The sequence below is a fragment of the Phalacrocorax carbo genome, chromosome 10, assembly GCF_963921805.1.
Source record: "Phalacrocorax carbo chromosome 10, bPhaCar2.1, whole genome shotgun sequence".
Lineage (NCBI taxonomy): Eukaryota > Metazoa > Chordata > Aves > Suliformes > Phalacrocoracidae > Phalacrocorax > Phalacrocorax carbo.
The window spans coordinates 17,920,121-17,933,293 of record NC_087522.1 but is presented as its reverse complement, the minus strand read 5'-3'; the positions used below and the strand labels follow the sequence as shown (position 1 = coordinate 17,933,293).

Here is a 13,173-nt window from a genome sequence, read left to right as displayed (position 1 = left end):
CCAGTGCCTCCCAGAACTTCCCAGTACCACACCAGTGCCCCCCAGGGACATCCCAGTGCTCCCCAGAGACATCTCATGCCTCTCAGATCTTTCCAGTATTGCCCCAGTGCCCACAGGGGCATCCCAATCTTTCCCAGAGCTTCCCAGAACAGCCTCAGTGTCCCCCAGGGACATCCCAGTGCTTCACAGAGCTTCCCAGTATTGCCCAGTGCCTTACTGGGAAATCCTAGTGCCTCCCAGTGTTTCCCAGTACTGCTCAGTATCCCCTGAGGACATCCCAGCACTTCATGGTGACATCCCAATGCCTTCACGAGTTTCCCAGTACCACTCCAGTGGCCCTGGGGACATCCCAGTGCCCCCCAGGGCCTCCAGCACTTGCTGGTGGCATCTGATGGAGACTGGCACCACAGCTGGAGGCACTGGGGTTTATTGGAGGGCTGGGGAGCTGCTCTAGCCAGAGGCCAGCCTATGGCCCGTAGGTGTAGTCCCGGTCTCTGCTCTCCCAGGCCACCAGCTCGTCCCGCTGGAACCAGAAGCCAATCTCCTGCTGAGCTGTCTCCACTGAGTCACTAGCGTGGACCACGTTCCTGTGTGGGGATGGGGACGGTGCTGTGGCCATGGGGTCCTGCCACCAGCTCCGCCGCCCACCCTGCACCCCTACCTGCTGACATGCATGCTGAAGTCTCCCCGGATGGTGCCCGCCGCTGCTGTTGCTGAGTCAGTGTCCCCCACCATGGCCCGCGTGGACCTGACCACATTGTAGCCCTCCCACACCTGTGGGACAGGGGACACCTGAGCCCTCTGGACATCCCTGGGACCCCCAAAACCCCCATCCTGGCCTCTCACCATGGCCACCAGCGGCCCTGAGGTCATGTAGGCGAGGAGTGCGGGGTAGAAGGGCTTCTGCTGCAGCTGCTGGTAATGCTTGTCCAGGAGACCCCGGTCCGCCTGATGGCAGCACAGGGTGATGGCAGGGACACCCAGCCAGTGCCCCCTGCTGGCACCCCCTCCCAGCAGGCCCCTGAGCTGGCTGTGGGGCATGGGGAGCAGGGTCCCCTGGGAGATGGGTGGCAGCTTGGTGGGGTTGGGTACCTGGAGCAGTTTCATGGCCACCAGCTTGAAGCCACGTCGCTCAAAGCGCTGGATGACGTCCCCCACCAGCCGCCGCTGCACCGCGTCTGGCTTCACCAGCACCAGCGTCTTCTCCTGCAGCTCCGGGGGGGCTGTACAGGGACAGAGGGGCCAGTGTCACCCCCACATGTGACACAGGTCACCACCAGACGTGGGACATGGGCACGGGTAGCGGCAGCAGGACCCCAAGCTGCAACTAGGGCACCATATGTTGCTGTTTGGTCCAGGTGGGCAGTGGCTGCTGCTGGGTGAACCCCTCCCCACCCCTGTCCCCATCCCAGGGCCATGACCCCCTGGCCAAGCTGTGCCTTGCAGGCTGGCAGGGTCCCAGCAGGGACCCAAGGGATGCACTGCAAAGCCCTGATGGGTGTTGGGAACACGTCCGTGGCCAGGGAACACCCTTTAACCCAGTGTGGGACAGGCTGGCTCTGGTTTCGGCCGAATGCGCCACACTGCCGCATCCCGGTGCCGTGGCTGTGGGTGTCAGCCTGTGTGCCACCGCTTCTGCCTGGCCTCGGGTGCTTCCCCCTGCCCAGAGGAAGCTGGGCGCCAGCCCTGGCACAAAGCACGTCCCTGGTCACAGCTTTCCACTGGTGGAGAGCAAAGTCGAGCACCGTGGGATGGCAGGGTCCAGCGTCACTGTCATCCATGGCACCGTGGGATGGCAGGGTCTGGCATTGCCACCATCCCCCTCACCCTACTGCTGGAGCCACACTGGCAGGAGGGGACAGAAGCCCCCCAAGGGACAGTGCATCCCATCCACTGGAGAAAGGGGACAGGAAAAAGAGGAAGGCAGAGAGAGAGAGGATGCCAAGCCAGGGCCCTTCACTGCCAGCCCCAGGCTTCAGGGTGCTGCCCGGGAGACCCCATGGTTTCACCCACTTTTCTGGGTGTTGTTGGATGTGGCCTGGCTTTGCGTGGCTCCCACCCCGGGACAGCTGAGGGCTTGCCCCATCCCGGCCCTGGAGACATGAAACCTCTCAAGACCCACAGGATGATGCCCAGGAAGATACCAGCTCCAGCCTTTGCCCCACCCTGACACATGCAATGAGACCCCGGCACTGACCCACACCACAGAGAAGCAAAGGACCCCATGAGCCGGACCCTCTGCCCGGGGGGCTTCCCGTGGGCGGTGGGGGACTGGGAGGGGATGGGGTAGGATGGGGACAGGAGCCCTGAGGGGCAGGATGGGGAGGGGACTGGGAACGGGTCTGGGGACAGGACCCAGGGGCAGGAAGAGGATGGGGATAGGGTGCCCGGGAGCAGAACAAGGATGGGGATAGGGTGCCCGGGAGCAGAACAAGGATGGGGACAGGGTGTCCGGGGGCAGGACAGGGAAGGGGCTGAGGGCAGCTTGGGGATGGGGACAGTGTTCCCAGGGACAGGGCAGTGACGGGTACAGGGTCCCCAGGGACGGGTCGGGGCAGGGGGAGCAGGACGGGACCGTGTCTCACCGGAGCCGTAGCAGCGGGGCCTGGGGGGGCGGCTCAAGCCCGGCTGTCCCCGCAGCAGGCCCCGGGCCAGGCAGCGCCCCAGGGAGCCCATGATGGGGCCGGCGGGTCGGACCTGGCCGCGGCGGGGCTCGGCCGTCCCGCGGAGGCTTTAAGGGCCCGGGGACGGGTCAGGTTTCCGTCCCTCCCCTTAAAGAAACCGCCGGGACCGGGTGGCCGCCGCGCCCGCACCAAGCATCCCCGTACGGGGCATCTGGGACGCCCCTGGTACGGAGCGAGCCTTTTCCTTGGCGGGGCTGAGGCCCAAGCCCTGCCGCGGGGGGAGCAGAACCCGCACCCAACCTGTGGGTGACCCAGGGGAATGGGGAGGGACCCAGCCCCTGCCAATGGTCCAGGCGAGGAGAGACCCCAGTTTAGCCCATGCTAGCCCGAGTTGGGGTGTAAGGGAGCCCCCCAGCCCCGTTGAAGTGTCACAGCAGGGAGCACTCAGGCTGCTGCTCTCCTCACGGGACACAGGGCTGCCCTGGGCACATAGCGGGTGCTGGGAAAGGGGTGCAAGGCCCAGGGGTGACCCTGCCCTGCAGCCCTACCCTGGTGGGAGCCCCTTTGCTTTAAAGCATCACTGAAGGCTGTGGGGGAAAAAAGGAGGGGGATGAGGCCTACACACGCAGAGGCGATAGAGGCACCAGGGCCCCTTCCTTTGCCCCAGCCTGTGCCAAAGGAGGCACAAAATACAAAGCAGCGACAGTGGGATGCTCCTCTTTCACAGCATTGCTCCAAATCCCACAGGGCACCCTGTGGGGCCACAGTTCTTTGGGGTCTGGTTTATACAGACAGCCTCCTCCCAGACCCCATGCTGGGAACTCACTCTTTATTGAGCTTCCCATTCATCCCAAACTCCCAAAACACCTCTCAGGAGAGCAGCTTGACAAAAATATCACTATTAAAATATCTGCAAGTTAATGGAAAATCCTGGTTGCTCCAAACCTATTTTCTAAACCTGCAATAACACGAACAACATTGACGAGCACACCCAACACACAGCAGCTCAAAGCGATTAATAGGGCCCCAGGGGAGGATGGACTTGAGCTTCTAGATCCCCATCTCCTTTCCCATTTCCTTCCTGACTCCCCAAAGTGCAGGGAGTGGGGTACCAGGGCTCTCAATAGCCAGGGGGGCATGTGGGGGATTCTAGGGCCTGCTGTGCTCAGCATGGCTGCAAAAACATCTGACATGGCTTCCCCAGGGGCAGAGATCACCAGCTCTTGCAAAACAGACTTTTTGCTGGCCAGAAGCTGGTGCCACTCACCCAAACAGGGGCTCAAGGGGGTAAAAGGCCACTCGCCCCTGTCTACTGTGCCAGGGGTGATGGTACAGAGGAAGGGGGTTTCTTTAGGGAAGATTAAGGCAGTCACACACACAGAAATGAGGTGCCCGTTGATATTTCTTCAGTGAGCCAGGGTACTAGGGCCAGCCCTGCTTCAGGTGATGGCTGGCAAAGGAGAAAGCGCTTTACACAAGAGCTTTTCCAGCCTGTGCTTTGGCCACCTTCCAGCTGCTACCCTTGATCAAGGGAAAAACATACCCTTTCAACCCTCTGTCAACCAAAGGTTTTGCAAGAAGCAGAAGCACCACCAACCCAGAGCGCCGTGCCAGGAGGGGAGTGTGCATGGATTAAGCTTGGATTAAGTTGCCTTAAGCCCATCACCGAAGGAAGCCGCAGCCAGGGTGCATGGTGGAGGCGGCAGCAGACAGCTACCACTATCCCCCACTGTGGCTTGAGTAACTGCTGTGAGGTACTAGGGTGGCAGGGAGAGGCTCTGTGGAGAGGTTGGGCCCTGCACCACACTGTCATACACCTAATAACCACCAGGAAAACCAAGGACTCAAGGTTTCGAGTGCACAGTGATACCAAGTTACTACCAAGTTACTGCAGAGCTAGCTGCTCTGAACCACGTGCTCCCAGTGCAGGTTCTGGCTTACAGGGAGCTCTGTCCCTTTCACTCTCAAGGGAGGCTGGAGCTCTGCAGTCTGGTGCCAGATCATCACCCACCTTCATCCTGGTCTTCACACAGCTATGACCTCTGCAGACAGTGGTTCACAGCCCTCAGCTGCAAGGGCTGTACCTGGCAAGGCACGTCCTCTGCAGGCTGGGCTCTGGTTCATGTGCAACTTTCAACTCAAGATGCTCATGGCAGGGTATGAAGCCCAAACATCAAACTGGTCCCAGTTCAGACAGCCTAGATGCAAGGCAGGCTCTGTACATAGGTTATCCAAACAGCATACGTTATCTCCAAACAGCAGGATGTTGTTTAATAAAACTGTAGCTAAAGGAACTGTGGAGCAAGTGCTCCTTACACTCTACCTCACCCCTGATACCTCCCAGCTGTCCACACACAGCCATCTCATTTCAAGTGAGGAGCGGCTGAGGGAGCTGGGGGTATTTAGCCTGGAGAAGAGGAGGCTGAAGGGAGACCTTACCGCTCTCTACAGCAACCAGAAAGGAGGTTGTAGCGAGGTGGGTGTTGGTCTCTTCTCCCAAGTAACAAGCAATAGGTCAAGAGGAAACAGCCTCAAGCTGCATCAGGGGAGGTTTAGATTGGAGAGTAGAAAAAAAAGTCTTTCCTGAAAGAGTGGTCAGGCATTGGAACGGGCTGCCCAGAGAGATGGTGGAGTCGCCATCCCTGGACGTGTTGAAAAAACATGTAGCACTTCAGGGCATGGTTTAGGAGGCATGGGGGTGTTGGGTTGATGGTTGGACTTGATGATCCTAGAGGTCTTTTCCAATCTTAATGATTCCATTATTCTATAAGTCCAGGTCTACAAATGTTTAACACCTCCTCCAAACTTGCTCCCGTCACAGCAACAGGTCCTGTTCCCACCACGCAGCCCTTTCTGCAGCTACCGTCGTAAATGCACAGATTCTGTCCACTGATTTAATGCTGTACACCAGCAACCTCACTAGAGACTTCAGGGGAAAAAAGAAGTCCTTCCCAGCTGCACGATCAGAGAGATTCACAAGACCCACAAAATCTGGTCTTGTCTGACTAGGATTTTAACCTTATGCTCACATGCCACTATTGGGTCATTCCAGCCAGTGGCTGGCCTTCAGCTCTCATCTTATATGATGCAACACCATCAGTGTTAGGCAGCTCTCAATAAATTCAGGCAAGAGTCTGCTGGACAGAATAAACAGATCAGCACAACAGCTAACAGAAAACATTAGGGAACACAGGTGGTAAACACAATGAGTGTAGAGTGGAGAAAAAAGTCACCACCGATCTGCACTCGTTCAGTACAGCACCTTTCAAGAGCTGCTGGAGTGCTCCAGAGCACCATCCGGCATGCAGGAAACCCGGATGAGGCGTTTCCGCACCCAGGGCGCAGGTCAGGCAATGCAGACACCTGCTGCCTTGTCTTCTTCTCTGATCATTGGGAAAGGTTGCGGACAGCTGCATGCAGCACAAAATGCATTTTCATCTAGCAGGACAGCTTGGTGACGGACAGGCCTACAAGGAAACTAAAACAAGTTACTTAAAACAACAAAAGTAAGCACTTTATTTCCATTAAGCATGTTGTTTTAGTATCACAATGGAATGATGAGAAAACGTTTAAAAAAACTCAAGAAGTCTCTATTCCCCACAAACAGCAGGGAGGTTTTCAAGGCAATTTAAAAACAAAGGGAGTGACAGAAGTGCCAAAACAGTCCCAACATCACGAGACTCCTCCTCTGAGAGCTGGGCAGGGGCAGGAAGGTGGAATGACACGAAGGTATGAATGTCCGAAGTAGTCTTTGGCGCTTCTGCCTCACGTTTGATACGTACACGATCTCTCAAGACAACTCCACAGAAACCTCAGGATGCAACAAAGTGCTACGTTAGTAGAACAACACCCCATTGAGAGGATGTTCTGTACAGTTGATATGCCCTGCGGTTGGGTGTTAAGACACATCCTGCAGACAGTGCTGACTCCAGCTGGGGGCCTTTGGGTTGGGAGAGGGGAAAAAAGGAAGCGTGGTGCATGAATCCAAGAAGATGTGCCCATGTGCAAGACACTGCGTCCTGCAGTACTGACAAAACCAGGGAGGAGAGAAGGTGGTGGCAAAATGAAACATGGATCCGTTCTCTACAGTGATCAAAACACGAGTCCAGTGCAGTAACTATAGTTTCACAGTTCCAGGGGGCAAACTGTCATTGCAGAGTCTGTAGTAACGCAGGTCATTCACCAGTCTGTGCACATTCTGGGTAAATGATGGCAGATCCTGGAAAAGATCAAACAACACATTGTACTGCAAACAGAATAATACCTACAAGTAGCGTCTTACAGCAGAGAACAGAAAGAAAGGAACCAAGAGGGACAAACACCCTCGTGTATTTTCATATGTGAGAACTCCAGAGTCTGAGCCCAGGAGACCTGAGTTTCTGCAGCCCACGTACAGGGAGCAGAGACAGCTCCAGAGCTGCTCCATGCAGAGAGCTGACTACCAAGATCTGGGCTCCATTCACAGCACCAGCTTCTCAGTGTGCAGACAGGCACTACAGAAACGGTCACGATGTGGCTACCTGCAGCGGCAACTGCTCACTGCATTCCTGCCAAGGCTCCTGGGTGCCACATACCCCTTAACAAGGGCTGATTTTCCTGAAGAACAATTGCCTTCTAGAGACCAGTGATTCTGTCAAGGCTCCTTTTCTACCCTCACACTTAGTCTCAAATCCCCATCATCTCCCACAGAGAGGAAGCACTCAACAGACAAGCAAGCTTCAGCAGATGGATGCCGCAACCTGCTGCACTTCCATGATATCCCACAGGGAGGTTTAGAACCCCATTTGCTTCACACGCATACGAGGGGTTTGAAAGAATTGTAAGCCCTTGCAGCTACTCTGCTATTGTCTTCACTGTAACCCTTGAACATCTGGCCAGCAGCTGGAGTGAGATTTTGGCAAGGATCTGAGTGTCCCACTCTAGATAATGTCAGCCTACCCCTATGAAAACTTCCTCCAGGAAACATATTCCTTAACTCCCACAGCATTCAGTAGTCCAAGAGATGAAATGGCAGTTCTGCTACCTACAGTGAGAAATCCTTCGCTAGGCATTGCTGAGTATGGAAGCGTTTGGAACAAAAGGTACTGCCTCAGAACACTGCCCTGAGAAGCTCACGGCTGCCTGCCAGTGTGTTTTAGGAAAAAAACTTTGTGCATCCTGGGAATACTGGGGCTCTGCTGCAGCGTTTGCCCTTCTTACCCTGTCCATTTTGAAATTCCTTCCCAGCACGTTTTTCTGGTTGGAGTCCACACCATCACAATTAGCCAGGAACTCAGGGAGAAAGGCTGAGTAGAAGCCATCAAAGTCCACTGAGGCCATATTGTAGGTGGCAATGCCAATCTCCTCCTGCAACAGGTCATGCGACTTGTGGACAAGCACCTGAAGTAGCACGTTCACGAACTGGAACAGCATGGTTGTCCGGAAGATCTTCTGCACAGTGAGAGAAGCGCACAGTTAGGTGTCTTCACACCAGAAATCCTCACATGACAGTGACCACAGCATCCAGCACATCGCTTTGGAAGTACAAAGTCATCGAGGTCACATCAGGCAAGCGAGCATGGCTGCACAGGGCTGCTTCAACACCAGCAGCTTCTGAGCTATCAGCAGGGTCTGCTAACTCTTGTGAGCACAGAGAAGTTTCCAAGCCAAGCCAAGATCACAAACGGTTATACAATAAGTTTAAAGCTGATACTAATCTAGCTTAACAGTGAATTTTGTTAATGCTTACCTTGTTCATCTGACCCAAGTTTTAAGCACTGGCACTTAAGCAAACAGCATCAAGTCCCATTCAAACCCCAGCCACTTTTAGCCCTGCACAGTGCTCCTGAAAGCCAGGGAATCTGGCTAGCTGCCTGAAAGTCTGCAACAGGCAGCTGTTAACATGACGGGCTGTCCTTGAGTTGTGACCACAGATGTGAACCTGAAAGCTCTGCTTTCACAGGCTAACTGGAAGGGCAGGACCCTGGATTCCAACTTTAATCCTTCATGACGGCAGCTAACAGGTCTAAATTAGAGGGTCTGAAGGATGGGTCCTGCATGACAGCAATGGAGGCAACCACCAGGCAGAGACTGACTGTAAATACTGGATATCCTGTGGCTGACCCAGATGAGAATTGATGGAGGAACTCTGCCACTGTCCCACTCATGATCCCAGTTTCTACTTCCTCAAACTGCACCGTCACTGTGTGAGCGCTTTGCTTTCCCCCATTGTCACAGGAGGGAACACATCGAGGCTTTGCTTTGGCTGACTAGAGTTGGGATCCCTCCTGTGCCCACTGCAGCAGTATCAGGGAGGCAGTAAGGCCACTCTGACCAGCACTGTATCCATCAGGATCATGGCAACGAACCAAAGGCTGCAGGATACAAGCCCCTAAATCCTGACCTTCAGTTTCTGAGCCATTTGAAACAAGTCTTCAAACAGCACCCACCTATTACTACACACAGTGCGCACAACAGTCATCTAGGACCCACCTTGTGGTACAGCTTCTGCTTGGTGTTCAGCGTCTCCAAGTAGAAGAGATTCTGCTTGAACAGGTGAATGTCAGGTTGCAGGAAGGACTGGCCAAATGCCTATGAACGAAGCAGAATTGAAGGAAGGGGACTGACATTACAATAAATATTAGACCTGCCAGGCAGAACAACATTTTCTTCACCCTGACACCAGAACAAACCACTGGGAGCCTCTGTTACTTCTCAGTGCAGCAAACCAATAAGACAGACAGTTGTTTAAGTCAACCGTGCTGCTGCCAGACCAATGGGAATGAAGAAATTTTAGTGGAAACATGGTCATATCCTTGCAGAAGAGTTGCTAAGCTGGGTCTGTTGGGAACATGTGGGCCAAGCTTGAAGAGGAACACAGCTCCCTTGGCAGGCAGTTTGCTCATGAAGGATTTGACTGTTTCTCAGGGACGCTACCTAAGGTAGCATGGCAAGCATGAAGAAAAACAGAACACACACAGAGAGGTTTTATTCTCATTGCAAGTCAAAAGACCAAGGTGACTGGCAGATGTGTTTAACATGTTACTGTACTATATTAGAAATAAGTTAGTGATGGGAGCTGGGAGGCCGACCTGGGCATTACAGAAGCAGTAAAGAGCCTAGGAACAAAATTTGCTGGACCCTGATGAACTAACCTGGTAGGTCTACACAGGCTCTGTGATAAAACATCTTTTACACCTTTTGCTCCTCTGAAATACTGTACAGATTATATAGGCAGCTGCTGCTTCAATGCATCACAAACAGAAGAGTTTGTTCCACCATACCAGCTATTTATTGTTAAAGAGACAAAAATGGCCCAAGTCCCTCTAAGACTGAGGCGGTTCTGGACTCTGATCTTAGTGGAAACCAGCACACAAACAATATTTCAACACAAACCACTGGCTGTGTGGAGAACATTTACAGAAAATTTAAGAGTTTTGTACCAAATCAGCAGGAGACAAGTACTAAAACAAGTAGCTCAGTATTGTCAATCACCCTGAAGTTAATACTGAGATTACCATGTAAATATCTTCCAAAACAAGGCACTTGGGTGAGTTTGGAAGTGTTACACCCCTGCAGGTGAAAGAGGGAGGCTTGGACAGCACCCTGCACAGGGACCAGCTTGGGCCTCATCCACATCAAAAGATGCCAAGATAAGGAAAGCCCAGAGAGAAACATCAATAGAGTTCATGCCAGTGTAAGAGCTCCCTCTTCACTCATGCATCAGAAGGGACCCAGCCTCCAGAAGCATTCCATGATGGGGCAGCTCTGCAAAAAGGACTCCCACCTGAAGCCTAAGCACACGGCCCTCTGCTCCAGCGTTCACTGCCCTCACAGGAGCAAGCCCTGCTCTGAGGTTGCAGAACATGGTGCAAGCGTACTTCTGTTTACACTGATGTGGGCTGGAGGTGAAGGGCCCCACACCAGGTACTCTAACAGATTAGGAGAGGGTTGTTTTTTTTTTTCTGCTTTTACTTTAAGTTGCACTACTTGTTTTGGGGGACAGTTCTTACATCTAGAAAGTCACTTGGCCAGCTCTGACCTAAGTAACATGTGGAATAGTCTGTTATTCTTAAAAAATTCAAATTCCCCACTCTGAGAAGATTGGTGCTGGCTCTGTGTACATGCTGGCACGCTGCCTTTGTCTTCTCTATGCCCATGGCCAAAGCCTATAGGATGTTACCCCACTGACCCTTCTCTGTCCAACAGTACAGCATAGAACAAGTCCACATAAACCAAAAGGCATCTTGGTCTCAGGAAAACCTTCCGGCATGAACAATCTGTCCTAGTGCTAACCACAAGACTTGTAACAGAAGTAAACAGGTCAGCATCAGTAATATATTTTTAGGTCCAGATACAGAATAAGGCATGGAAAGAGATTAACATTCCTTCCTCACTGCTCGCCTCCCCATGCAGTGAGGTGGTGTGCCTTGCAAGCACATCGGCAAGACCACTCCACAAGCACTGTGACTTTCAGCAGTTCCTGAAGGCAACACCTCACTCAAGCCATGGTCTAATCCCCATCAGCCACACATTTGATGCACTGCCACAAGGAGCGAATGCTCCTTTGCTGAAAAGGTTCTGGACAACCACCGGAGTAGCTGAGTTACCTGCATAATGGCACTGAACTGTGCTTCGTTCTCCATCTGCTCTTCTGCTACTCCTCTTTGAACACTAGCCAACACACTAGATTTGAAGAAGTACCGCCAATTATGGTGGAGGATCCGGAATAGCAGCTCGAATAACTCTGCTTTCACATCAGGAGATGAGCGCTGGGAAGAGAGTGGAACAAACATTTCAAAGCAGGTTCCTGTGCTGGAATCCCACTCATCCCCTGGATACCAAATCTAGCAGCACCCTGCCAGGTGGCCACCCAGGGCAGCACTTTGCAGCCAAGGTACAAGAGCATCCAAGTATTTCCTCCTAAGGAAGGCATCAAACTCAGCATCTGTTGGATGGCGCTAAGAACAAATCAAGTTGTGTGTTCTACCTCCTGCTTTGGGCACATCTGTAATTTTAGCCTCTGACAATTCCTGACAAAATCCTCCACCCACATTGCTTCTAATTCCCACTGCCTAGTTACCCAGCTTTCCCTGACCAGGGACTGACATTTACAGCTCTTGGAAAGCAAAAAGCTTCATTGCTCCCACACACCCAGCAATACCTTCCCTTCCCATCTCCTTCCTTCACCTCGTGTGACAGCAGCCCTACCTCTGCAATGATTGGGTAGACCTGCTCCATGCACAGAGAGATGACGCTGGGCAGAAAAGGCTTGAATACTTGGCCTGGCTCTTGTACCACCACTTGCAGTATTTTCAGGAACTTCTCCACCACCCGACAGCCAGTGCTGCCCTCATGGAGGATGCTCTCTGCCAACTGCTCCCTACAACAAAAACAAAGTCATTGCATAGGAACCTTCCCAGGGATCTGCATGCTAACCTAATTTAAAGGAAAGCAGGGAGTGTCTCTAAACTTGCTCACCTAATACAGACCAAGTACATTAAGCCAAAGAAGGAGCTAGGTTTTGACAGTCCCCCTTCCCCAACAAAAGCTTCAGGGATTGTTGGGGTACCCTAAGATCTTGGGTAGGAGCTAACAGTCAACGTGAGACTCCAATTCAGTATCACATACTTCCAGAAAGCCCATGGGAGAGCTGAAACAGCACAATAGCCTGTATGATTGATGAGCATGGGCTGGGTGACTTCAGACCTGGAAGCATTTTCCTTAAATTTAGCTCTGGGATGTGACAAAAGTCTAGACTCAAAGGGGTGGGAAACATTACACTCTTTAGGGGCAGGGACCCAATGTGTGAGCAGCTCACCAAGATAAATCATCCTGAGGGATAAGAAAGAAGTGACCAACAGGGGACAATACCTGGTGAACATGTTTAGGAAGGTCTGTATGATCTGCTCTGTGAAAGGCACTCCCATCTGCACCCTCAGTCCTTGAAACAGAGTGAGGAAGAAGCTCAGCATCTCATCTGTCACATCTAAGACAAGAACAGAAAAGCCAACAGAACATGTTAAGGTAACGTTCAAATGCATCAGTAAGCCTTTGATGTGATATTTGCTCCTTCTGTACAGGTAACCCTATTTACTCTCAGAAATTTAGCAGCAGGGTTGCCATTAGAATCGGAAACCAACAGCTGGTACTACAGGGCTTAAAAAAAATATTCATCCATTTCTGAATGCCGCCAGGGATGACAAGTACAGGCAACACCAAATAACTCAGAACAAATACAGTTCTGTCAGCAAGGCCCTTAGTATGGTTTGCCTACACGGAGTGCTTAGAGAAAGCTCTGGCAATGGTCTGGCTGATCTCCAGTTGTTCACTGCTCGTAGAGGGTTAACAGGAAATACAAGGAAATCCAGAACAGCTACATAGCATGGGGTGACTAGGAGACAGAATCCAGCTTTTTTTTTTTTTTTGGACAGGAACGGAAGAGACCTTTCTGACTTCAGAAGTCATTTTCAGCACGTGGCTGTGCAGTTAGCTGATCAGCACTACAGCTAATTCTTCATCAGTCCTAACATGCCTTATTGAATAATCACGGGAAGGTGAAGCTGCTCAA

General features: G+C 52.5%; 2 protein-coding genes across 7 annotated transcripts in view; both read right to left on the bottom strand.

The window, feature by feature from the left end:
- Positions 1–411: 411 nt before the first annotated feature.
- Positions 412–2,743, bottom strand: LOC135315254 (nucleoside diphosphate kinase, mitochondrial). 2 transcript variants are annotated; one of them, XM_064462177.1, is made up of 5 exons: positions 2,586–2,743; positions 1,093–1,223; positions 847–948; positions 662–774; positions 412–609 (listed from the first exon to the last, which is right to left on the bottom strand). In XM_064462177.1, exons 1-5 carry the CDS (start codon positions 2,674–2,676, stop codon positions 570–572), a joined length of 477 nt encoding a protein of 158 aa, XP_064318247.1. In that variant the 5' UTR covers positions 2,677–2,743; the 3' UTR covers positions 412–569. The 2 variants fall into 2 exon arrangements, with proteins under 2 accessions (XP_064318247.1, XP_064318246.1); XM_064462176.1 differs by having other exon boundaries at positions 412–587; positions 2,586–2,740.
- A 3,373-nt stretch (positions 2,744–6,116) lies between these two features.
- Positions 6,117–13,173, bottom strand: part of XPO6 (exportin 6) — a 56,848-nt gene continuing 49,791 nt past the window's right edge. For all 5 annotated transcript variants that reach the window (XM_064462162.1, XM_064462163.1, XM_064462166.1 and 2 more), the window contains 6 exons: positions 12,477–12,591; positions 11,814–11,985; positions 11,213–11,374; positions 9,096–9,194; positions 7,824–8,054; positions 6,117–6,843 (listed from right to left, as the gene is read on the bottom strand). In XM_064462162.1, coding sequence (XP_064318232.1) covers positions 6,742–6,843; positions 7,824–8,054; positions 9,096–9,194; positions 11,213–11,374; positions 11,814–11,985; positions 12,477–12,591 — 881 coding nt within the window. In that variant the 3' untranslated portion in view covers positions 6,117–6,741. The remainder of the gene's footprint in view (positions 6,844–7,823; positions 8,055–9,095; positions 9,195–11,212; positions 11,375–11,813; positions 11,986–12,476; positions 12,592–13,173) is intronic.

What these genes read in the sequence shown, in the direction of transcription:
- LOC135315254 (XM_064462176.1), bottom strand. Translation starts at nt 2,676, where the DNA reads ATGGGCTCCCTGGGGCGCTGCCTGGCCCGGGGCCTGCTGCGGGGACAG. An exon ending in GCCCCGCTGCTACGGCTCCG is followed by an intron (nt 1,224 to 2,585) that starts GTGAGACACGGT and finishes GTCCCTGTACAG; the next exon opens with CCCCCCCGGAGCTGCAGGAG. An exon ending in CAGGGCCGCTGGTGGCCATG is followed by an intron (nt 775 to 846) that starts GTGAGAGGCCAG and finishes CCTGTCCCACAG; the next exon opens with GTGTGGGAGGGCTACAATGT.